The 24,346-nt window shown below is 42.2% G+C and overlaps 1 protein-coding gene across 4 annotated transcripts in view; it reads right to left on the reverse strand.

Annotated features, from left to right (window-relative positions):
- The window catches only part of nin (ninein (GSK3B interacting protein)), a 30,270-nt gene that overhangs the window by 1,571 nt on the left and 4,353 nt on the right, over window positions 1–24,346 (reverse strand). Inside the window, exons 3-26 of one of the 4 annotated variants that reach the window (XM_088312035.1) lie at window positions 22,111–22,204; window positions 21,099–21,283; window positions 16,928–16,973; window positions 16,698–16,855; window positions 15,896–16,042; window positions 15,433–15,600; window positions 14,245–14,381; window positions 14,013–14,153; window positions 13,584–13,758; window positions 13,397–13,507; window positions 13,232–13,321; window positions 11,978–12,238; window positions 10,786–11,783; window positions 7,404–9,326; window positions 6,391–6,460; window positions 6,122–6,289; window positions 5,935–6,051; window positions 5,711–5,824; window positions 4,419–4,565; window positions 4,256–4,357; window positions 4,064–4,189; window positions 3,163–3,255; window positions 2,459–2,533; window positions 60–1,344 (exon numbers count right to left, since the gene is read on the reverse strand). In XM_088312035.1, the coding sequence (XP_088168161.1) occupies window positions 1,327–1,344; window positions 2,459–2,533; window positions 3,163–3,255; window positions 4,064–4,189; window positions 4,256–4,357; window positions 4,419–4,565; window positions 5,711–5,824; window positions 5,935–6,051; window positions 6,122–6,289; window positions 6,391–6,460; window positions 7,404–9,326; window positions 10,786–11,783; window positions 11,978–12,238; window positions 13,232–13,321; window positions 13,397–13,507; window positions 13,584–13,758; window positions 14,013–14,153; window positions 14,245–14,381; window positions 15,433–15,600; window positions 15,896–16,042; window positions 16,698–16,855; window positions 16,928–16,973; window positions 21,099–21,283; window positions 22,111–22,204 (5,664 nt within the window). In that variant the 3' untranslated portion in view covers window positions 60–1,326. Of the gene's footprint in view, window positions 1–59; window positions 1,345–2,458; window positions 2,534–3,162; window positions 3,256–4,063; window positions 4,190–4,255; window positions 4,358–4,418; window positions 4,566–5,710; window positions 5,825–5,934; window positions 6,052–6,121; window positions 6,290–6,390; window positions 6,461–7,399; window positions 9,327–10,785; window positions 11,784–11,977; window positions 12,239–13,231; window positions 13,322–13,396; window positions 13,508–13,583; window positions 13,759–14,012; window positions 14,154–14,244; window positions 14,382–15,432; window positions 15,601–15,895; window positions 16,043–16,697; window positions 16,856–16,927; window positions 16,974–21,098; window positions 21,284–22,110; window positions 22,205–24,346 lie in introns of those variants that run through there. The other 3 variants (XM_088312026.1, XM_088312054.1, XM_088312044.1) reach the window with 3 other exon arrangements.

A 24,346-nucleotide genomic window follows, 5' to 3' on the forward strand; every position in this document is an offset into this window, starting at 1 on the left:
ATTACTAATCATTAAGACTTACGTGGGAGCATTTCAAGGAAAAACAACCGAAAACTGACTTGTAGTCGCTAGAAACTTTATTTAATTATGTTAATAATTGTCACATTTGAAAAAAAAAATGAATAAAAAAATGACAAATTAAATGGGAGGGAGGTAAGATGGCTATTCACCATTTTTTTAAATCAATTCAAAGTGGAGACAAGAAAAATATGTACCAAACCAATCCAAAGTTACCCTTCAAGTTGCAAATTGGAGCAGAGGCGTGGAAAACACGTAAATCCAAATTCATCCTTTCCCCAATCAGAGAAACTTTGCACCCAAATGATCATCTTGGTTAAAATTAGTCAAGGGAAATGAGAAAATATGTACAAAATCAACTTAGGAACTCTACTTCTAAGTGAACACAGGTTGGAAGTAAAAGTAAGAACTTGGCTCAATGAGTAAATTGTTAGGTTATTTTGGCAACCTTGTCAACATTTGTCAGTTGAGATAAATAAAACAAAACAATGTACTATTCATGTGGGAGGAAAATGTGCAAATAAAAAAATAAATTATATAAAATCATGAAATCTAGCCCCAAAAATTAAATAATTTAAATAACATCCTGATAAATAATGATAAATTAAAAAACAAAAAAACAAAAAAAAAAACATGAACGCACGGATCTTGTGACTTCAACATACCGTACATAAATAAACATAACATTCCAAATTAACTCAGGCGTGTGTAGCAGTCTAATATCTCCTCCTGAAAACCATCAAAAACTTTGATCCACTTTTAGTGGTGCAGCAGCAACAAGAGAAAAAAAAATCACCTGATAGTATAAAAAAATAAATAAATAAAAAAATAAAAAAGCAACATGAACAAACATTCAACAGCAGCATGTGCAAGTCAAATTAGTCATAAAAGGCAAAACGGAGAGAAAAAAAAAAAACAGAATGGTTGGAGGAAGAGTGTAACGAAACATTTTGATTGCTAGCCGAGTAAATCCCTGATCATATGACAATCACATCAGCTTAACGTGCAGAAAGCGCACGCTGCGTTTAAAAGGATTACCCCCACGAGCATTTGATTCAAACCCTTTCTAAACATTTTAGAAAATCTCCATTGAAATCCCATTAGGGGATACTTGTGCGCCACCTAGCGGCAGTGCAATGCATTGACACGTTCAGATGTTTGCTTCGTTGTCTGGTCTCCTATGAGGAAAACCAAAAAAAAAAGAAAAAAAAAAGATAAGTACGCAGCGGCCATCTTGGCAGAGAGAAGAAGACATTGGCGTTAAAGTCCGCCGATCCGCCCGTAGCCTTCTGCGTTGGCGTTAGCTCGCTACTCCGCCGCAGCTCCCTGGAGAGAGAAAGGCAAGGTACACTTCACCACAGCTCCAGCCTCGCTAATCCCGACCAAAATTTCGAGCAGCTAGCCTTTGCCAGTTGGACGTTCGGTCTTTTTATGCCAACGATGGGGCACTGTGACCGTAGGGAACATACTTTTTTCCATCGTACTACAATAAAGTGTAATTGCACATCCACTCCACTAGGTGGCAGTGGCGCTCTCCTTGCCCATCGTGCACAGCGAGTACTAACTCTACGTTGTAGGTTTGTTTTGCAACGAAAATGCTCATATTTATAGTTGTGGCGGAGAGTAGGTGGTGGTGGTGGTGGGGGGGGGTGCGAATTGTTTTCTTCTTGCTAGGGGGGGGATGTAAACATAAAATAATTGAGAAGCGAATTAACCCAACCCTTGTGAGGAGCGGTACAGATAATGGATGGATGGAGGAATTAACCCAACCTTCGGGTAAAAGTTACACAATCTGCCTAAAATCTACAGCTACATATTGAGTGGGTAAGGAAAACAATGCAGTATTTTTTTTTTTTTTAGAGTGTGGCAAAGTTCTGGGACTAGTTATGTCGATGTGATTTCTTAGTTTTATTTTTGATACATTTTTTTTAATACATCACATCTTCATTACAGGGTTTTGTGAATAAGGAATGTAACATAGCACAATATGGAAAGAGAAAAGCACTGTACAAGTGATAAAGTGGTGCTGCTCTACAAGGTACATGCAGTACAAGAACAATGACAAATGGGTGAGAAATGGAGATTTGAGCACACCAAAAAGAACCAAAACAGAAAATCCAATAGGTGTCAAAGCAAAACACCAAAGCCCACAAAACAAAAACACACAACGAATGAGGAGATGGACCTGTGAAACAAGACGAGCACTGAAAACCATTCAGCAAATATGAAACGATGATGCACAGGGATTTATTTTGACATGGCTACTGTCTTACAACCCTGATTTTGTGTCGGCTAATGGAAGTTGAGTGACACGAGGAACCGAACGTGGATCCTATTCATGACATAACACGACAGCATGAAACTTATGTAAGCTGGCTGGGGAAAATCACCCCAGAAATGACATCAAATACCCAAATGTGCCATGATCGTATTATCGTACCTGCGTGTTGTCAGGTGCCCACGTCGTTCTGTGGGGCGACGTCGGCAGGAGTCCGGTGAAGTGAACCTTGAAAGACTACAAAGGGAGAAGAACATTTTAAAAATGGGCAAACTTTATACAATAAAGCGAGGGATAAAAAACATTTAAAAAAAACTAAATTAAAAAAAAAAAATGCTGCGTGAACACAAAAGGTGCAGCAACACATTTTGACATTTAATACGAGAGGACTCTTGGCCATATATTCTTTATCCTCTGCGAGAGGCTGAGACGTCTAAATTATGTAGACATTCATGTACAGTACCGCATATTTGTCTGTCTTTCTTATACTGCCCCCATGTGGCCAAGGCGGGCAGAACGACAATGGCCAGTCAACTCCAACTGTTCAATTCTTTTCAATTGAATTATATTATTACAGTATGTTTTTCTAAAGTACAACATTATGGCACCCTATTTATTTATTTTTTTAATTTATAAAACAGGCAGCTGGAGCAGCATTTGTGTTCATTTGAATTAGGAAAGAGGGTTGAAGATACGAACGAATGTGGTCACAGAACAAATGAACTTATCTCATGGCACGACGGTATATAATTATAGAGGATATTTGATGGTTAAGGAAATATTCTTTGAAAATCACATTTACCATTTAGGAAAATGAACAAAAATATGCAGATTAATCTGCAACACAATTCAATTATATGACCAACCTCAAAGAGTTGCGCAGTGAGTCGAGATATTTCGGCCTTCAGTGCCTCATTTTCCTCCTGCAGATGTGAATGTCCTTCCTTACCAGACAGGTCCTGACGTTAAAAAATAAATCACAGCAATGAGATAATGGGGTGAATCAAAACTAAGAGAACTTATTTATCTTTTTATCGTGGCAAATAAGGAATTTATTGAACGCATTCACTACCAGCCCAGTAAAAAAAAAAAATTGGATCTTTGGCGTCTTTAGCCGTCAATGGTAGTAAACGTGTTAATTTAATTTGTTGGTTCTGAGCAGAAAAAAAAATTCTTAAAATTGAAGGAAGACAAAAAATGTAAGCTATGAGGTGAAAGAAGCAAGTAAGGAAGGAAGGCAGAAATGAAGATTTCAACAAAGAAAGGAAGTATACAACTATGCAAGAATAAAAACTGTGAATCAAGGAGGGCATGAAGAAAGGCAAAAAGTTTTCACTGAAGAACGGAAGGACGCATGAAGTCTGCAAGTCTGTGGGAAGGAAAGCAGGAAAGAAAGAAAGAGCGAAGGAATGAAGGAGCTCAGGAAGGAAAAGATTCTGTATAAAAAAAAATAAATAAAAAAAATCACTCGTTCACAACCATTGACGGCTAAAGACGTCAAAGATCCTTTTTTTTTTTTTTTACTGGGCTGGTAGTGAATGAGATAAAAAGAGAAACAAAACAGGTTGAAGAAGGAAGGCGGCAACGTAGCAAAAAAGGAAAGATGCAAGAATAAAAAGCAACTGACGGAAAGCGAGGAAGGAAGAATGGAAAAAATTCCCCGCCCCCCTCCCCAAAACAAAAAAAAACCAAAACACACGAATAGGCAAACTGCGAAACTCTTTAGCACAATCATGAAAGAATGTGAATAGACGAGTGCGTTGATACCTTGATGAGCAGCTTCTGGGCATCCACTTCCTGCTTGAGTGCGGCGTTCTCCTTCTCCAAGGCTTTGAGCAGCATCGCCTGGCTGCTTCTGTGCTGCTGCTGCTGCTTCAGGGACAAGATGGTGACCTGCACGCAGTGACAACACGGTTACGATCATCCACAAGATCCAAGCGTCACGTTTGAACACGAAACCTTGTCGTCTTGTTCCTTCAGCTGCGGCGTGTTGTCTCGGTAGAGCTTCCTGCTGGGACTTTGGATGCCCGACTCGTGCAAGGCCAGCTCCAAAATATGGTTCTGCGGAGGACAAAGTCGTGAATGCAAAGACATCGTCAAGGTGCAGTCAAACCCGTCTTACCTTATCGGAGGCGTTCTGCAGCTGCTTGTGCATCACGGAAACTTCCTGACGGAGGGAATCTCGGTCCTGCTGCATGATGCGGAGATCCGACCGTAGGCAAGCTTTCTGATGACTCAGGGCCTGGAGGGTGTCATCCATGCTCTTCACCTGGGAGAACAATTTAGACAATGGTGACGGAGCGCCGTTGAATTACGTCACTCCGTTTTGTTCCGCGGAGCCACGCTCCACGCAGGTTGTTCCCCACGGACCTGTGCCAGAGTCTCGCGGTCATACTTTTCACATCGACTGTTTCTCTCCTGCCTGGACTTCTTTTTTGTAAAACTCATTGCTGGTGTCCGGGGTATTATTTCGTTTGCTGTGTGAATTAATGGACAGCTGTGATGTGAAGACCTTTTATGTAAATTGTAGATATTATTTACGTGAATTCTTTGTTATTAAATAGTTAACGGACTTTGAAACTAGAATATTATTATTAATACGCCAGAAGAGTCTACCGTAATTTCAGGACTATAAGGTGCACCCGCATATAAGCCGCAGCAGCTCTTCTTTTTAGAAAAATAAATAAATAAATAATAAAATAAAAATATACAAGCCGCACCAGGCTATAAGCCGCAGTTTTCTATGTTGAAAAAATGAGTTGTTTACTGCATGTACAGAAAGATTTTGTACTGTGACTACACATAAAGGTACATAAACAGATTGTCAAAACAGTGCCTTTTAACACGGCAAAAACTTTACTAATTAAAACAGAACAGACCCAAGAGAAAAAAAAAAAAAATTATAAAAAAAAATCTAGATTTCTTTAGCGTATTATCTGAACTATGGAGCGCCCCTAGTGGTGAAAGAAAAGCCACACCGTTGTATTAGCCACACGGTTCAAAATCTAGGGAAAAAGTAGCGGCTTATAGTCCGGAAAATACAGTAAATGGTTTGCCCGGAGGGAGGCGCTAAACATATTTTAGGGATTCCTCATTCATTTGTCGGGCGCCTGAGCCTGGTAACATTGTGGGTGACTAGCTTCCTGCCGAGTGTAAGCGAACCAAAGCGAACTAAATCAAAGTTAAAGTCCAATTTATCAATCTTTTGAAAGTTTTGGAATTCAATTGTAAATATTTTCCTCTTTGTTTTGGTTTGCTTTATTTTATTATTTTTGGGGAAATTAAAAGCACTCAACTTCATTTTTTTTTTTTTGACTGTGCCATCATTTTCATTAAGTTCCACAAACGAACCCGTGACGAGAACAAAATAAGTAAAGTGGGACGTAAGAAGAAGGAAGGCAAAAAAGTCTTTACCCGCTCCTGGAATTTAGTCAGCTGTTTGCGAAGACCCCGCGTCTCTTTGGCCGCATCCTTTCGGACATCCGTCAGGTGGCTGAGATGATTCTCCATCGAGTCCGCCTCCATCAGCTGCGCAGCAAAAGCCGAGAAACAATTTTGACACCCGTATTACCTCAGGTACTCCGTGAGTTTGCTCGGAAAGGAAACAAACCAGCACGTCTTCAACTTGAGGGTCTTACCTTCTCCTCGAGGCCTGAAACCTGCTGGGCCAGCTCGGCGTTCCGGTCCTCCAGCCTGGCGGCGTCCTTCACCGCTTTGGTCAACTCGACCTCCAGAGCGTGCACGCAAGCTGCCAGCTAACAACACAGAACGGCTGTGAACCACGAGGTCGCGTCCGCCGCGTCGCCATGACGACCACACGCTCACCTCTTTCTTGTCCTCGCCGGTGAGCACCTCCTGCTTTTCGTCGTCTTTTATCAGCTCGGCCAGCTGCCGCTTGAGCTCGTCCACGTCCGCCAGGCTGCGGGCGTTCTTATCCGCCAGCTGCCCGTTCTCCGTCTGGAGTCGGTGGCTTTGCGAGCGAAGGTCGGACATCTGAAACGCGTCATCATGAGCAATTACATTAAATTCTAAAATCGACATCTAGAAAGCTGGTGGAGAACAACTTGTAAACCAATTCCTACTTTTTGGCTCACCTCTTTGTTGAGAGTCTCCGCTTCATGTTCGGCGGCAACCTTCTCCTTGTTGAGCTGCTCCAGTTTATGTCTGGAAATAGAAATACAAATCCATCATGAGATGCGTGTTAAATTGGGATCAGCAGGGGTTCTCAAACTTTCCGTGTTCAGGGACTCCTTAAAAGACCAACTCACAATTCTCCTTAAACATAACCAATAATATTAAAAAAAAAATGTTGAAAAAATGTTTTATATATTACAATATCAAATAAATGTTAGTTAAGATTAAACAAAATTATGCTACACCCAGAACTAACAATATTTTGTCAAGATTAAAAAGTCAGAATCTTACGACAGTGAATTTTAATTTTAAGTGAATTTCAATAAAAAAAAATATTCTCTGAATATTTAGGCTTTTATTGAGGAAAAGAGTAAAAAAAAAAAAGGCAAAAATAGAACTACTGTATAATCTTGACAAAATTTGTTTTTAATTGGCTACTCGCGCAGGTAGATTTGTTTTATATGTCACAATTTAAAAAAAAAAAGTTATTTCTATAGGTTCAAAGCTAAGGTGGCAATTGCTTGTTTCACCAGCCAGTTCCATATGTAGTTTTTTTTTTTCCCTCCCCAAAATGTCATAATTTATTACATATTATTTTGCGGACCCACGGGTAATGGCTCGCGGACCCCCGGGGGATCCGCAGACCCCAGTTTGAGGATCCCTGCTCAAGGAAGCAAATCAGCTCAGCAACTAAGTCACAAGTCTGCAAAGTTCCTTTTACACAGAGACTCTGCTGTATTGCAGTCGAAATCAAGACTGTTGTTGTTTCAGGTTCCGTTCTTGTCGCTATTGTTGCCTCCTACAACATTATGTCTCCGTGCAGAAGGGCGGTACTACCACAACAGGTGCGGGATTTTGGAGCACTTTGGGTTCTAGTCACAGTACTGTCAGGCACATGGGGGAACGGTGAGGACAAAAGGCAGGCCACAGCACAAATCTGGAGGACAAGGGTCCAAGGCGGTCTCCATATTACCTATTGGCCCACGTGGTGGCATTCTTGGCTCGCAGCTCTGAGATGGCTCGGTGAGGTTTGGTGGCGTGACCCTCAAACTTACCGCAGCTGTCCGTGACGCGAGAAGCCTCAGAAATTCTGCTCCGGGGGAAACCAGAATCCATGGTGTCCCCTTGGGTTTCAACCTCTGTGAACAAGTCCGAGAGCTTGCGGTTCACCCGTCGAATCCTGTAAATGTCGTCCGTAAGAGAAATCCGCTCATCGCTCATCCTGCGTTGCAGGCGGCAAACCTTATTTCTGAGATCAGCGTTTTGCCCCTTCAACGTGGCGTTCTCGCACACGCAATGGTCGTAACGAGCCTGAAGCTCTTTCAACTTGGAGACTTCGAATTCCAGCATTTTGATGTGCTCCATCAGCAGGAACATTTTGACTTTGAGGCTGTAGTTTTCCTCCAGATAATCGTGGCTGGTTTGGATCTTCTTGCTTTTGTGCTCTAAAAGACTCTGAAGGAGCTCAGTCTTCTGCTGGAGCAACAGGATTTTCTCCTGAAGGAGAACGCACTCCTCTCTGGTTTGCCGGTATGATGACTGCAGTTCGGGAAAATCTTGGCATTCACCATCAGTGTCTTCATCAAGGGGTTTCGGATGCTCCACATTTAAATCGCCACAGTCAGATTCTGAACTATGATCATCTTTGTCATCCTTTAGAGACAGTTCACAAGGATCCACGAGGACCACCACTGTCTCGGTATTCCAATGATCCTCACGTGAGGTTGGTCCATCTTGAGGTCTGTTTTCTTCTTGGTGGTAGTCCAAAGCTGCAGAATGCTCAAGTGATGAGTCTTGATTTTGAAAGTCAGAGAAAGTGTTTCCGTCAGTCTTGGAGAACTCGAGGTCAGTGGTCATCCAAGTGTTTTCTTCATGACACAGAACAACTTCAGGGTTGTCGTTAGATTGTTCAAAGTCTGAGCTTTCCGGGTCATTACAACCCTTGCCAAGGACATTCATGTTACAAGTCCATGACACGTAGAAGTCTTGGTTCTCACTTGGGTCCATCTTCAGTTGCGAGATGTCTTCGTCAGGCTCATTCATTGGGATGCTCTTCATTGTCGGGTTTTCAGGAATTGATGTCCGAGCAGTTTCTGCATTCTTCGACGCACCCAAAACCAGATCTTGGATTTGGCTTTCTTTCAGTTTCTCCTCCAGGATAGCCACCAGTCCTTGAAGCTCCTTCCTGTCTAACGCAAAGTCATCCACTGCCTGTTGGAGGAGTTTTTCCATGTCCTCAATCCTCAGCTTTAAATCGTCACGTTCAGCCAGCAGCAAGACCCGCTCTGCGGTCTCCCGATGGGATATCGAAAGCAACTCTTCGTATCGCGCTTCCAGCTGCATGTGGCTGCTCTGGAATTCCTCTCTCTCCAGTCGGAAATCTTCGACCGTTTGGCCGAGCAGGAGTTCAGCTTCCTTGGCTTTCTCGTCAGACCGAGCAAGAAGATCCTCCTTGGCCTGCAGACTCTCCTGGAGTCGGTTGTGCAGATTGTTCAACTGGTGGCTCAGCTCGATTTCTTTGGTCTGGGAGGTCATTGCGCTGCTCTCCACTTGGTGTTGCAACTGCTGGGTATTTTTCATCATCGCCTGTATGACTTCTCCTTGAACCTTCTCCAATTCAAGTCGTTCTTCGGCCCATTCCCGGTTAAGTCTCTCTGTCCCTTCTTCCATCTTTTTCTGCTGTTCTTCAGCACTTAGGAGGGCTCTCTGCAAACGCTCCTCCCAGTGGAGCTTCTGCTCGTCGTGGCTCTCCGACAGCTCCCGCAGCTCATTCTGATAGCACCGTTCCAGTTTCAAAATGTTGGCCTGAAAGCGTGCAGCTGCCGATTCTTGGTCCGCCGAGAAACGATCCTCGACTTTCTTGATTTTCTTGGAGAAGCTCACCTCTGTCTGTCGCCTGTACACGGGTATGTGGTCATTGTTACAGCAGAGGACATGTTTTACTAGGCGTGGAACAAGTTATTTGGAAATCAGCCTTTACAACATTTAAGTTAAGAAAGGAAGTGTAACTGAAGGCTCTGGAGCAGATGTTTTTTTGGGGAGTGTTTTAGTCTGAATGCAAACTCTTAACGAGAAGTTCTTATACATGGTGGAATATCAATCATATTTTCTTCGTTTGAGAATCTTTCACATTTGGGAGAAGGTACTGCTCCCAAAGTTTAAACATAATGTAATGTAATCTGTAACTCTTTACACGATAGTTTTAAGTTAAAAATTTAGTTTTGAACCTCAGCTTTTGCTGTACTGTTACATCCATAGTTCATATTTGTGATTAGGACTGGGTTATTCCGATTTTAATCGATTTTCCTTTTCATAGCCCAATATCAATTCATAAACCATATATCGATACTTTTAATTATGTCTTTTTCCTGATAAATTTATGCAACTACACGTCATGCGAGATGTTGTCACTGCGAAAGTAGCGTATCAAAACAAAATGGCGGAAACCGTGAAGACAGCGCCAACAAGCATGAAGACAGACGTAATTGTTTTGAGGAGTTCATGTTAAATAAAACATGCATGATAAATGTAACTGGCTTCAATTCTTAATGTAAATATTTTTACTAATGCCCCTAGTTACAGCAAGCAGTTTGTATTAGTTGCAGCAGTGGTTCTTCTGAGAATTCTTTCCTTACGAAAGTAAAATTGGTACAACGTTAGGCCTGCACATTATGCGGTTTGAACATCGCAATTGCGATGTGCGCATGCGCAATAGTCACTTCGTAGGACGTGCGATGTTTCTGTTTTTTTTTTTTTTTAGAACACGGAAACTTTGGGTTTGTTTCATAAAAGCAGCACGCTACACCATGCTCTACATTGTTGAGACTACGCAGAGCATCTTGCGCCCGTGCTAATTAGTCACCGCAACTCAACGGCGTCACGAAAGAGAGGTTTAAAAGAATGATCCGCACGCTCGACAAAAGGTATAAAATGCCGTGGCGCACGAATTTCTATCAAGTGGCCATCCCAGAGCTGTATAATAAACAAAGCAGAGTCTTCCCAAACAGAGCTATTTGAGTCATCTGGTGAACATTTTTCTAGTTTCAATATCGCAATGTACATCACAGCCTCTCCCAAAAAATCGCAATGTCATTTTTTCCCCCAATATCGTGCAGACCTATACTGCGTGAAATAATTGATATAATCAAAAATCAATCAAAGTGAACAGAAAAATTAATCGGGGCTTTGTGTATCGTGCCCAGCCCTTTTTGTGATAGTCCAGCAAACTCATCGTTTTACCACACTTGAGCTAAACGTTTCCATGTTCTCACAAAACGCTCAATGTGAAAATGAAAAGGTATCGCACTGTCCGCGGCACAGTTGGCATGGTCATGGGAATCGTACGATTTCCTCACCTCTCCTGAGCGATGTCGTCTCGTAGCTTATCCAGCATCCCGCTGAGGGTGTTCCTCTCCTCGGCGTGTTTAATCGTCATCTCTCGCAGGGCCTCCCGGTGGCTCTCCTCCTGCTGCTCCACCAGACCTTCCAGCCCCTTCTCCAGCTCCTCCTTCTCTGCATCGTGCTTCTCTCGTTCCTCGTCCAGTCTCTCCTGGAGCATGCCCTCATAGTCCTCCTCCAGCTGTAGCCTCTCCCGCTCCCACTCCTGCTTGAGCTTGGCCTCCCTCTGCTCGTGCTGTTCTCGAAGACGCAATCCTTCACTCTCCCACTGCTCCCGGAGTTGGGTCTCCTTCTCCTCCTGCTCCTTGACCAGCCTCAACATGGCCTCCTCCAGCAGCACCTGCAGGGACTCGTTGTTCTGCTCGTCCAGTTGCGCTCGCTGCTTCTCCCACTCCTCGGTGAGACTTTTCACCGTCCGGTTGTGCTCCTCCTCCAAGCAGGACTTCGCCTCTTCGAGTCTGGCTGTCAGCACCTCCTCATGACTTTGCCTCAGTAGTTCCTTCTCCTTTTCAAAACAATCCATCCAGCTCTTTTCCAACTCGTCCTTGTCTTCCTGGTGTTTCTTCTCCCAGTCCTGCAGTCTGGCTTCCAAGTCTTCTGTGTTATTCTTTTCCAGAGTCTTTATCACACAAGCGTGTTGGTTTCGTAGCTCCTCAATCTCAGCAAGATGGTCTGGCTTTTGCTCCTGCAGGTTCCTCATCTGCTCCTCTCGCTCCGTGGCGACGCTCTCCGCCTCACGGAGCTGCCGCCGAAGGGCGCTCGCCTCCTCCCGTGTTTCATCCTCCAAATGGGTCCGCTCCCGCTGGGCCTGCTCAAGCTGCCTTTGGAGCTCCTGTTCCCGTGAGCGAACGCCGACCAGCTCCTCCTTCGAGGCCTGGACTTCCTGCTGGTGCTGGAGGACCAGTGTCGTCTTCTGGTCCTCGTGTTGCTCAATCGCAGCGTTGAATTCATTGATCTGCAGTGACAAATTTGCGTTTTTTATTTTGAAAATGAACTGCATCCCATAAGACACAGGTGTCAAACACTGGCCTGTGGGCCAAATTTGGCCCACAGTGTAATAATATTATATTTTCCGCCCCACATGAAACATATTCCGATCTATTGCAAAAATCCTCTATAATGCAACATTAAACAATTAAGTGGACTTACTTTGGTCTCCAGCTGGTTCCTCAAGTCCTCCATTTGGCGCAAATGCTGCACCTTTTGCTGCTCCAGCATCATCTCCGCCTCTAGGCTCATACTGATGAAGGGATGGACTTCCTCCGAGCCGAGGCCCGGGTCCGAATCCACGCCGGGGCTTTTGCTCTCCAGCTCGTCTGAGAGAGGCTGGGGGCAGGGCTGCTGAGGTCGGCCCAAGGTCTGAAAGTCTTGCAGCTCGGACTGCAGCTCATCCACACGATCCTGCAATTCCTGGGAAAATAATTATTGAATGTTAGAAAATGGACCACAACAGCTTTGCCTTGAGATGAAAGCGGGAGTAAAAAGGAAGGCTCAATATTTAATAACAAAAAAGCTGCGCTAGTCTAGTCCTTAATTTCGCTCCTCTTCTTTGGTGAAGCAGCACTTGGATCATTGTCTCAAGGTTTTTCTCAAGTAGCCTGTTCCAAGTCACCATAAAGTCAAGCGTGACGACAGCCATGTTATTCAGAAGATCGTGTGCGTGCAAGAAGTTTCAAGTTTCAAACGCCCTATCCAAGTAACTGGAAACAATTTCAGGTTTCACGAAATTAATTATCAGTATGTTACATGATATTACGGTCATAAATATTGGGACATGGACAATTTTGATCTTTTTGGCTCTAAAAACCACCGCAGCTGATGTGAAAACGGATCAAACATGATGAACTTTATAATGATTTCAGCTTCAATTTGAAGGCATCCGAATCAGGTGAACGGTACTCAAAGCGCTTCAACACCATCTGCTCCTTTCATCTCCATCAGGAATAACTTGCTCGAGGACACGATCAAGATAAAACCCGCAAACTTCAGCTTGGGAGACGACCACCGTTCTCCTATCTGAGCTGAGCCAATACCGCCAAACTCACCCAAGAATTTTCCCCCCTGACCTCAACCCAATAGAGCATGCATTTCGGAGCACATCTCCAGGGATGAAATCTCTAGTCTGGTTGTATCGAGGAATTCCAGACTTCTGGCTGGAATTCACTGCAAAGGATTTGCAACCTAGCATGAAAAAGATTTATTCATTTTGATTCATGATTGTCAACTTGTCCAATTCATTTTAGTCCCTGTTGTAATCCCTCCCCCTGAAAGTTAAAGCTAATCTTTTTTTTTTGCTTCATTTCAAATCCATCATGGTGGTGTTCCGAGCCAAAAAGATGAGAAGCGTCAATGCCTGAATATTTATGGACCTGACTTGAATATCGTAATCACAATATTATTTACCCTGCACTGCGCTTCATAGCCCAGTCGCAACTGCTTAATGCGCTCCTCCTGCAGGAAGAAGTCAGCACTGCCGGGGTCCAGATCGCCAAACTAAACATCACATGCAGACACAAATTGAGTTGAATGGATTTGAGATGTTCAAAAGAGTCTCCTTTCACGTCTTACCTTCTCTTTCATGATGTTGTCCAAGCTGGCTTGCAGTTTCGTCACTTGGCTTTGGGCCTTCATCAGTTTCTCACTGCAGTCCAGCAAGTCCGTCTCCAGACGTCTGTTTTCCTTCGAAGACGAGTGTACAACAATCCAACACACATTGAGGCCGAATCTTCAGGAAGAACAACAAATTCGGACCTACCTTGACCGAGATGGAAAGGTGGTCCCTCAGGAAGGATTCATCCTCTTTAATCTTGCCCACCTCGGCCTCCAGTTGCTCGCATTGCAGCGCCGCCTGCTGGCGGATCAGGTCCATCTCCTTCATCAGCTCTGAGCGCGCTGCCGCCAGCTTCGCTTGGTGCTGCTCCTCCAGCTTCCTGCACAACATCCACATGCAATTTATTTAGCGTCACGATTAATCGGAAGAACGCAAGATGAATGACTTGGGAGGAAAAAGTATGATTGTTATTTTCTGTTTTAAAAACCGCAATAACGCAAACGCATGGGCAAACATCACAAGGATCAAACTTTTTCTTCGTTGTGAAATCTTGTTTTATGGGCGGCCCCGTTTCCGTTTCCATCTCGCCCGACTGAATGCAACTAAAACAACAGAAGGGTGCCGCAAAGTTACCTGAGGTTAAGATCATTTGTGCGCTCGATTGACAAGTGATTCTCGTCCACTTCGGCGGCCAGCTGGGTTTTAAGCCTTTCCGCCTTTTCCAAGTCGGCTCGGATTTTCTCCTTCTCCCTCAACTCGCCGTCGACACGCTCACTGACAAAAAACACAAAATAAAGAAAGATATACTATAAATGATGCAGATATACTTCAATAAAAATAACGATATGATTCCAAACAGACTAACAGGAGATGTCTGATTTCTGCTTTGAAACTGGCCAGCGCCGCTTGATGGATGCCATTTTTGGTGGCCAGGAGTTCATTTTCCAGCGCGACGGTCAAATCGCACAGACTCAGCTTGCCGTCAAGGCTGAAATTTAATGCCTGCAAAATAATAATAAAAAAAATGCCTCTTGACAACAATCTCACCAGGTGGTTCTTGCTTATAACATTTGAGGGTGATCGCCTCTGCCTACTTTCAGAGCTAAAGTTGGATATCATTTTTTTTTACTACATCTCAGTGACCTGATGGTCACTTTAATTTAGTGATAGGCCGATATGATTTTTTCAGGGCCGATAATTAGTGGTCATGGATGCCGATATTTGAAGGCAATTTGTTGAAAGATTTTGAAAGATAAAAACTCCAAAACTTAGTTTAAATGCCTCTAAGCACATGTTTATTAAACAACTTTAGTGATTTGCAACATATTAAAGCCTTTTTAGATCTGGGAAAAAAGACAACTTAGTTTTAAAAGTCGAACAAAAAAGTGCATAGAGCTCCCAGGCTCATCTGCATGTCTTATAGTTCAATGAAAACAAACATCTCTTTAAATCTTACTAGGGCAAATAGTTTTCTATTAGTTGTGAGTTGTAGACTGACATTTATTCAAATTTAGGTACCGTCCGTTGCCTTATTTTCCTCTCCTCGCGGGACATCTCCCCTGGTGCGTGTGACTCGAGGTGAAAAAACAAAGAGGAAGCTTAGTGCTGACTGGCTGTTACCCACTGAACAAGGAACCAATCAGATGGTCCTGTGGGCGGGCCAATCTGCTTCTGCATGCAGGGCTACCAGCACAGCAGAGAGAGAGAGAGAAATGTGCTGCAGCGAGCCAAAATAAACCAGCTTTTAATATATCGGCCTTGAAAGTAAAAAAAAAGGCAGATGCCGATTATCTGCAAAATGCGAAATATCTGCCCCGATAATAGGCCTGGCTACTATCGCTACTTTAAAATACATGGCGACTCAACTCTCGGCTCAATGGTCGTCATGTATATATTATACTCAATTTTATTTTCATTAATAAATCGGCTAATTAAATCGGTTATCAGTTTTTTTCTGCCAACCGTCAGAATTGGTATCAGCTTAAAAAAATACATATCGGTCAGGTCATCGCTAGAAGAACAAATGAGGGAAATGTTCATCAGCATGCGTCACCTGTAGGATCTCAATGCTATTTTCGATGCCTTCCTCCATCCAGACGTCGACGACGGAATCAACTGGAGTGAAGCCGGTGCCGTCGTCCAGGGTCGAGAACAGACGTATGCCGAGGCTGCTCATGATGGCGGAAGGGTTGGCAATCCGGCGGCCCACCTCATTGAAGGGCTGACCAGATTTAAAATAAAAAAAAGAAAATGTCAATAGTTGCGAAAGACTACTTTCATATATTTAGACTGCAGGAATAATTGTGGAATAGTTTGAACTATGGGAACGTTTGGGAAAACTAGTAATAAATGTTTCGCCGACGTTTACTCAGCAAAAAAGTTCTTGAAAAAAAATTGGAGGAATGTTGCATATTGGGACCAAATGATCTGGGCTGGAATTCTTAAAGCTTGACAACATTCTGCGTTACTGGTGGCGCTAACGCCGTCCCAGAAGTTCTGAGACAAGGTGAGCCTACCTGAGTGGAATGTTGTCTTTTCAGCTGCCTGTAAGGAGTGGAGGCCGACGGCGTGGCAGGCATGTTGTACTTTAAAACCATGGAAACAAACTCTTGAACATTGATCCATCCGTCCCCATTTAAACCATGGAGTACTTCCGCACTGATCTGACAGAGGAAATACATGAGTTAGCAAAAATTTGCATTGGGCTCAGATTCATCAATTAAATTGACTTTAATCATCCAGGTGACCAGTGACGCTAGATACTATTCTGTGGCTATATTTAGCAAGTTTGCCACTATTTAAAAAAAAAAAGCGACTCGCTAAGAATCATTTTCACGTTGTATTCCGTATGACGAGAAAGGAGCCTGGTGGTAAGGCAAATGGATTTATCGGAACTTTTGAACTGATGTTTGTCCCCCTAGCCACAAATATTGTCAGCATGTCTAAGCAGATACAATCGACGGCTCTTTTTATGTTAAACAATTAGAATGTGAATACTTTCAGGATTGCGTTTGCAGACGTGAAAAAGGAACATTTCTCCCGCCATTATCTAAAGGAAAAAAAATATTTTGATGACTTGTGAAAAATGAATAGAAGTTAATGGAAAGGCAAAAACAACTGGTTCAAAGCTTGGTTTGCCCCCCCCCAACAAATAAACAAACAAATAAATAAATAAATAAATTAATTAATTAATAAAAAACAGGAAATAAAGCAAATAATATGTCACTGTCATATACTTTTTCCATCAGTCAAGAGTGGAAAAGAAAGCGTTAAATCTGGAAGCTGAATTTTTCAGAAGGGTGCAATCTCCTTGCTCACCTCCAAGCCTAAATAGTCGCACAGGGCGATCAGTTCCGTGTGGCCGGCGCATCCGTGCCACGGTACGGCCAACTCCTCGCAGGCTTCCTGGAGTCTCTCCTTCAGGGCGCATCCGCGAGGCGCACTCGGCTCGTCTGGGTTCCACAGATGCATCTGGCCTAAAAGATGCACGGATGACTTGGTGACCAATATCTTAATGAAAGGAATTTTGGCGGGAAATGATAGCAAACCTTCAGCTTCATACACTTCTGTGCTCGTTTCATCGGCAATCCAGCGCTAGTGGAGAGGAACACGGATATAAGAATGCATATGACGCAAACATAGCCACCATTTTTCAACTTTTCCAAGTACCACAGACTGATTGATTATTTAAAAAAAATATATCGCATAACAGAATCGGAATGGCGGGGTACCATTGTGATAATCATGTGCCTGCTTTTGAAAGGTTTGTCTTATTTATGGATGTCGAATTAAAGTTGGACAAAGTTGGACTAATTTGCTCGACTGGTTTCTTTCCCTTAATGTACACAAAGGCGCCATATAACCTGTGGCTTCGGTGTGCTCTGCATATGGAAATTCTCAACTTCATAATCCGGTGCGCTATATAGTCCAAAAAAAAAAAAATGGAAATAAATCAATTAAATTTCAAACTTTCCATACAATAAATATCAATGCTTTCTAATATTTCTTATATATTTTTTTCTATATTATTTACCTATCTTTATCTATATTATATTATCTAAATTATATTAAAAAAAAAAATAAAAAAAAAATAAAATAAAAAAAAAAAATCGAGATTTATTTAGCGTATTTTCTAAACTATAGAGCGCCCGCGAGGTGCAAAATCTAGGAAAAAAATAGCGGCTTACGGTCCGGAAAATACAGTAAATGTCTTCTCACATTTACAGCTGCTTTCGGCTTTAGTTTTACGTGTTGCTAATAAATGTTGTGGTTGTTTTTAACCTCAGATTTAAAGTTGAGTTTTGGTCGTTGAACAAATACCAAGTTATGAAATCAAAGACTACTCATGTTTATTAAACGGGAATTCAATGTCCATCAAACATAATCGTAATTTTGATTTTTTTCCATAATCGTCAAGCCCAAATCATAAAATAACTATGCTATGCCTACCTCAAATAAAGTACCTAAATAAATTATTGGAATATTATAGAATGATGATTGAAAGCACGAGAAATGCTGAGGCCATTGAGGAAGAGCCGTTAAAAAGTTTCTCATGAGTGAGACAAGGATCCAGCCGCGAAACTGATTATGTAGAGCAATAAATAAAGCTGCCGGCTAATTTATCTGCGCAGCAGCTGCTTCTTTAGCTTCAAGCGTGAGTTTTAAATGAGTTTGAGGTTGAATGGAGGCTGGAGACGAAGGCTCTGACTTGATTGCATTGGCCGGGGGGGGCGGGGGGGTCAAGCCCATTGTCTGGGAGGCAAAGTGTGAGGGCATGAAGAACAGATGGGGAATCTGCAAGTGGCCTTTTGGATACATTGTGTGGAGAAATCCAGAAGAAGGAGGAGGAAGAGGAGGGGAGGGGTGGGGTGAGTCTTTGTTTGTCCGCACCCTCCTCCATCCGTCCATCCAAGCTAAATATGACTGACCCATCGCTGGTCACTGCAGCCTAGTCGTCACCTGGATTTGTCCAAACTGAAAGGACACGCTTCTGTTCATTGTCGTCAGGCATCTGGAGTGCAGGGTTTGCAAACAATACACGGAATATCAACACACCCGATCCAGGCGGGGGGGCAGTCATCATGGTGACCAGCTGACACTTTTTCCTCAACATTGGCGTTTCTAAGGAAGTCAGCGTCGTCCATCTGTCGGCTATATGTGATTCAAAAGTGCTACAGACACCTTCTTGAAGGAAAACCAGAAATAGCCAAAATGTTCAAAGAAGCCAAGTGGTCGCGTCAAACTAAAAATGTCAGCTGTCTGCTTCCTTTGTCTTTGCAAGCATTCTGAAGGTTTTTGTGGGTCTAGTCGCGGTAGAAGTGCCTCCAAAAAAAAAAAAAAATCATTCTGCTAACTTTTGCCAAGTAAAAACGAATCTGGCTCCGTGTAGACGGTTTGATTTTCGAGTTGGGGGAAATGGCCACTTCAAGCCAAAATGCCAGCCTTCCTTAGTCTTTACTTGTACGGCTTCTTGAGACTTTTTGGTGGGTCTACTCATGTTAACATGCAGACCATTTTTTTTGCTGCCAAATGAAACTGGCCATGACCTCGAGGAACTGAAATAGTTATATGACGTATCATCTAAAACTCATCGCCTTGCTACGCAGACACGCAAGGCTGAAAAGGGTGAACTGTCCATGGCCCATCTGTCTTTTACATGGAATCAAAATTTGGTGGTGGCACAAATTCGATTCTGAGGGAACCCCAGATACGGCCCAAATTGAAAACCTTTAAATGGCCTGAAGGGGCCATTGTGTGCCAAGATGACATTTATATACAGCATACCTGACAAACGGCTTTTATCTTTTCAGGTATGACGTCAGAAGACTTTTTTTGTAGGTCATCTCATAACCGATTAATCCTTACCAAATTTTATGTTGCGGAGCAAAAACTGGTTTTGTGGGCACAATTTCCAAGACACCTTGTGAAGCTCCGACCTGACATATTTTAGGGTGAGTCCAGCTTTGCAGACATGCTGCGTCTACACAGAACGCCGAAAACTCAAATCCATCACAATTTAGCATTGCTGATCCGTCCAGTATGCATGGTTCAAATTTGGTAGCAATCAGACCAAATTTCGAAGACCCCTATAATGAGCCAAAAACCCTCAAATGGTCACTCTAAATCCAAATGGCAGAAACCAACCAAATGAATCAAACCTTACAGAATCTTGACACTGAAAGACAGACCACAACTGATTAAATCTGCTTTTCATTTACTGCAACTGAAATCAAACTCTTCCCTTCAACACCAAACCGATGCCCCATTTTCTCCACGAGCCAACGTGACGAGGTCTCTGTAAATGTCAGGAGCTTAGGCCTGCCTAAGCATCTGTCAAGAAACGTGTATGCCAGCAATGAGAGCGGGATTATCCAACAAGAAGATCAACAAGATCAGCATTATGGGTCAGACAGAGAGCAACCAGGAACCCCGAAGGCCACCAGGAACCACTTGCGGTCACATTTTAATGACGGAAAAATATCTAATAATGTCCTGCATATGAACAAGATGTTTGTAATCTAATCTGAAGAGATTTGACTGTTAGAAGCATCACAAGGTTAAAATCGGATTTTGAATGTTAAACTTTAATGACGGTCGACAAATATGGATCAAATGCGGATCAGTTTTTGTTTGATATTGCAGCTCCAAATCGGATAATCATCGAACAGCCAAATCTATTGCGGATCCAAGAGAACAACATAAAATCCCGCGTCAACACAACAAAATCACAACCTGGATTGATGAGATTTGACAAAGAGGTGGTGTCCTGTGTAAACAAGTGTAAATGCTGTCAAACCTGACTAAGATTCAGATTAAATTTGGTTTCCACGTGACAGTTCCTAAATTCAGTCGGGATCCAACTTGAACATGTCATAAACACGCAATTCCCCAAGCAGAACCAAATTAAAACCCGATTGGATGAGACTAGAAAGATTTAAATTGGTTTGACATTTTTGCCTTGATAGCAATTCTTTGATTTAAGGTTTTGATTTGATTCCATGCATAACATAAATCACTGCTAAATCTTAAAATTAGGTTCAGATGTGGATAAAACATTTAGTTAGGCATAAAGACTCCCATATTGTGAATCCAGGAGAAGAACTTGTAACATGGTCCTATACAAGCACAATAAAAGCACAACCTGATCAAATGAAATTTGTAATTTCCGCCAAATGGAAATTTTGGATTAGATCCCGATTAAACTTGGTTGGACACAAGAGCTACTAAACTTCTGGATCCGGATCTGGAAGAACCCGAAATTAAATCAAAACAAAATTAAAACTTGATACGATGAGATTTGAAATGCCTGAAAATCTGGATCAGATCCAGATTCAGGTTGCTTTGACAATTGAGTTTGACCCGGATTTGACGGACATTTTTGACCATTATCGACATTTTTGGTATTGAAAAAATAACAGTTAACATTTACTTCACAATGGAAACACCCGCATCGTGAAAAGATTAAAGCGACTCCTGCTGCGACGCCACACAAACATTGTGGCTTTGTTCCAATGGTGCGTGGTTAACCACACAAGTAATTACACTTGCTGCGTTATTTACAGAGACTTGAAACAATGACAAGGATGTGTGAAACCTTCCTACCGCATTTTAGGCCGAGCTGATTAGCCAAAAATAACTCCGCACCACCGCGATGCGTCACCTTATGAGGACGGCGGGTGATAAGGATGGCATCCGAGGTGCGACTGTGCTGCTTTTTACCTCACGCTTCCTTGGAATAGCCGAGTCATAGTTGTCCTTGGCGTCGTCGTCGTCGCCTGCGGTGTCTTCGTCTTGGTTGTGTGCATCTTCGCAAAAGTCTTCAGTGGTGTTGGCCAATTCCGGCTTGGAGCGACGGCCGTAACGTTTGCTGCCCTTCACAAACTTTGGTTGGATGTCGGGAGACTCTGAACACACAGAATAAGAAGTTGGCTTGACATGATGAGGATTTTGAAGCAGATCAACAATAAGGGAGTTATAAAATAAAATAAAATAAAATATAAAATGAAATAAAATGAAATAAATGATAACTGATGTGATCAGTAGATGGACCGGCCCACAAATACAAGAGTCCAATTAACTTTTTTTTTTTTTTTTTTTTGCATTTTTGCCAATAGCAGCAATTTTTTTTTTTTTTTGCGAGTCAGATTACAGCGATCTGAAACAAGGCTTCTTTTAAAATATAAAAATCTGACAATATAACGAGGGAGTTATAGGGATGCAGCTATTGAATATTTTCTCGCAGGAAAATATAACGACTAATGAACTATATTTATTACTTGAATAGATCGCAATTAGAAATACAAAATTAAGATTAAAGCATTTTACCTAATGACGAACGACCAATTGTCGACCACCTCTGCATATAAAGTGCTGTACATGAATCAAACATTAACAACAAAGACAATTAAAAACATAAAAACTGTAAAAAGCCCAAAAACACTAAAGCAAAACTGTGTCAGTGTCATGCCGAGTCAAAAGCCAACGAGTAGAACCAATATCGTTTGGAGTATGGAGTAGGTTTTGTAGTAACTTGCAAAAGATTATGGAACGTTATTTTGACTTTTATTGGATTCCGACTATCAGGAAACATGGTTTAAATTTAGTCCAGAAAGAAATACCAAAGAGAGGCCTGTAAACCTTTGGATCATTTTAGTTCTAGACGCATCAAACACCAGGCGCTCAAAAGTTTTAGGGACTTGAAGTGGAACTAACACACCAACGTGTACGTTACCTGGTCTGGGCGGGACTTCCTCTTGCGCTTGGGGCGCCTCGAAGCCGGATGACAACACCAGAATCAGCGCATCCCTGAACTGTTCGAATGCAACCTGCGATAAGAAGCAGTTCTATGTCAACAATTCTAAATTCAGTACATTCCTCCAAAGGGTGGCTGTCTGCGACGGGGGGAGCGAGGTCACACTTGCTCAACCGACAGCTGTCAAATGTGAATATGGAGATTTTCTTTGTGCCGTCTCGGCTGGCGTCTGCCGCCTTTTGCCTTCATTGTTTGTTGGATGTCATGAGTGGGCAATCGGGTCACTCACCCTTACCTCACCACATAACCAAGGACATACCCCCCCTCCCACCCTGCTAGACAATAGCCAAGCGGTCTGAGATAAACTCAACTTCAGGACGCTTTCACTCGGGGCACCTCTTGGTCTACATCAGGGAGTCTCAAACTCGCGGCCCGCGGGCCATTTGCGGCCCGCGGGATGATAGTTTGCGGCCCCCGCCTTATTATGAAAGTTTAATGTTCGTACGGCCCGCGAATTTGATATGTCTGTAGTTATAAAGCTTTAATTACAGTGTAATTAAAGCTTTATAACTACAGAAGTAGGCCTACTCATTCCAGAACTATGGTTTATGCTTAGGATCTCTGCTATTTGACAAGATTTTGATTTGATTGACAGGAGACCCATGCGCGAACAGGATGTGCAGTCTGACGGAGCTTCGCATCAGCACTAGCACAGACGGGACTAATTATAAAATGTAGGATTGCCTGGTCACAGTGGATAAAATTGAACCGCGGATTATTGTTGGGCACATCTTCAGCTTTAAAACGAGGGTAGGATTGTAATTTTTTTTTTATGTTTTAGTAGGGGTTTGATTGATGAATGTTCCACTCATGTTCAGGACAATTCATGTTCAGAAGAAGATTAAAGAACTGTTAATACAGACATTTGACTCATTATTATTATTAATTATTACTGATTAATTTTCTTATTAATTCCTTATTTATTTTCTTATTAATTCCTTATTTATTTTTAAATCTTATTTTGTGTTAAAAAATAAAAATAAAGACATTTGAGAAGATTTGATATTTTTTTTTTTTTTTCTTGCGGAAAACCTGATGCCTCACCCAGAGTCTGCCTCTAGTGGCCCCCAAGTAAATTTAGTTTGAGACCCCTGGTCTACATTCAAGGAAAACTCAAGTCGTCGTCATCCATTTGGTGTGCTTTGTTTGAACAGGTGTGGACACAGTAACCCGTTCAGAGTGTTTACTTACCAACCGGTTTACCATGCGTGCTAGTATTTTACTACTAATCCAGATAATTCTTTTTAAAACATTTATTCAACCATTAATTGGGGTTGTTTGCATGTGGTCACCGTCAATTGGCATTCTTGAGATTAAGATTTGTCCAAATTTCCATTTGTTGACCGCCCCCGCCCCATATAATAAAAAAATGTGGACATGCATGCTTTTTATTGGACGGAGACATTTTGCATTCCCAAAATAAAGATTTGATCAATTTCCTTTTGTTTTCCAAAAGAAAATAACTGGAATGTATTCTCGTAAAGATTTAGCCCATTTCACGAGTTCCCTGAGTAGAATATAAAGCAAGAATTCCTACTCACATTCACACGGGTGGGTAATATATATACTGTTATCGAAAAAAATATTAGACCACCTTGTTTCTTTCAATTTCTTGTTAATGCCTGATCCCAATAAAAGTGGATCATGTGACTAACAGACAAAAAAAAAAAGAAAACTCGGGCCGAACTTTGCAAAATAGCAAGATATCACAGCGCTTAAATGAAGAAAACTGACACAATCCGTCGTCGAATCATTTTTTTTTGTCTTGACTGAACCTTTGTTTGTTTGGCATTCATTTGACCAATTTCACCCTCAACATGTCCGCCTGTGTTGAGGAGAAGATTGTGCGGTTGTCGTGACAACAGACAGCTGATGGAGGCCCATTTTATGTGAAGAGGTTTAACATAGCCATTTGAAGTATTCAAAAAAAAGAAAAAAGAAAAAGGACTGAAAAGCCTTTTTGTCAAAATGATCTGACGTGTAATGAGCGGGTTGATACATCGATTTTATAGATTACTTAGACTTTGTCATGTTGACATATTTATTTTATTCCCCCCCCCCGCCAATACTTCAAAGCCAGTCACCACTGTAATGCATTACTTACATCATTTCTTTATCGCCTGCTATTGATTATGTGAATATATTTCCCCAAATC

This window comes from Idiotropiscis lumnitzeri, chromosome 1 (assembly GCF_059441095.1).
Source record: "Idiotropiscis lumnitzeri isolate Australia: NSW breed Sydney's pygmy pipehorse chromosome 1, RoL_Ilum_1.0, whole genome shotgun sequence".
Taxonomy (NCBI): Eukaryota; Metazoa; Chordata; class Actinopteri; order Syngnathiformes; family Syngnathidae; genus Idiotropiscis; species Idiotropiscis lumnitzeri.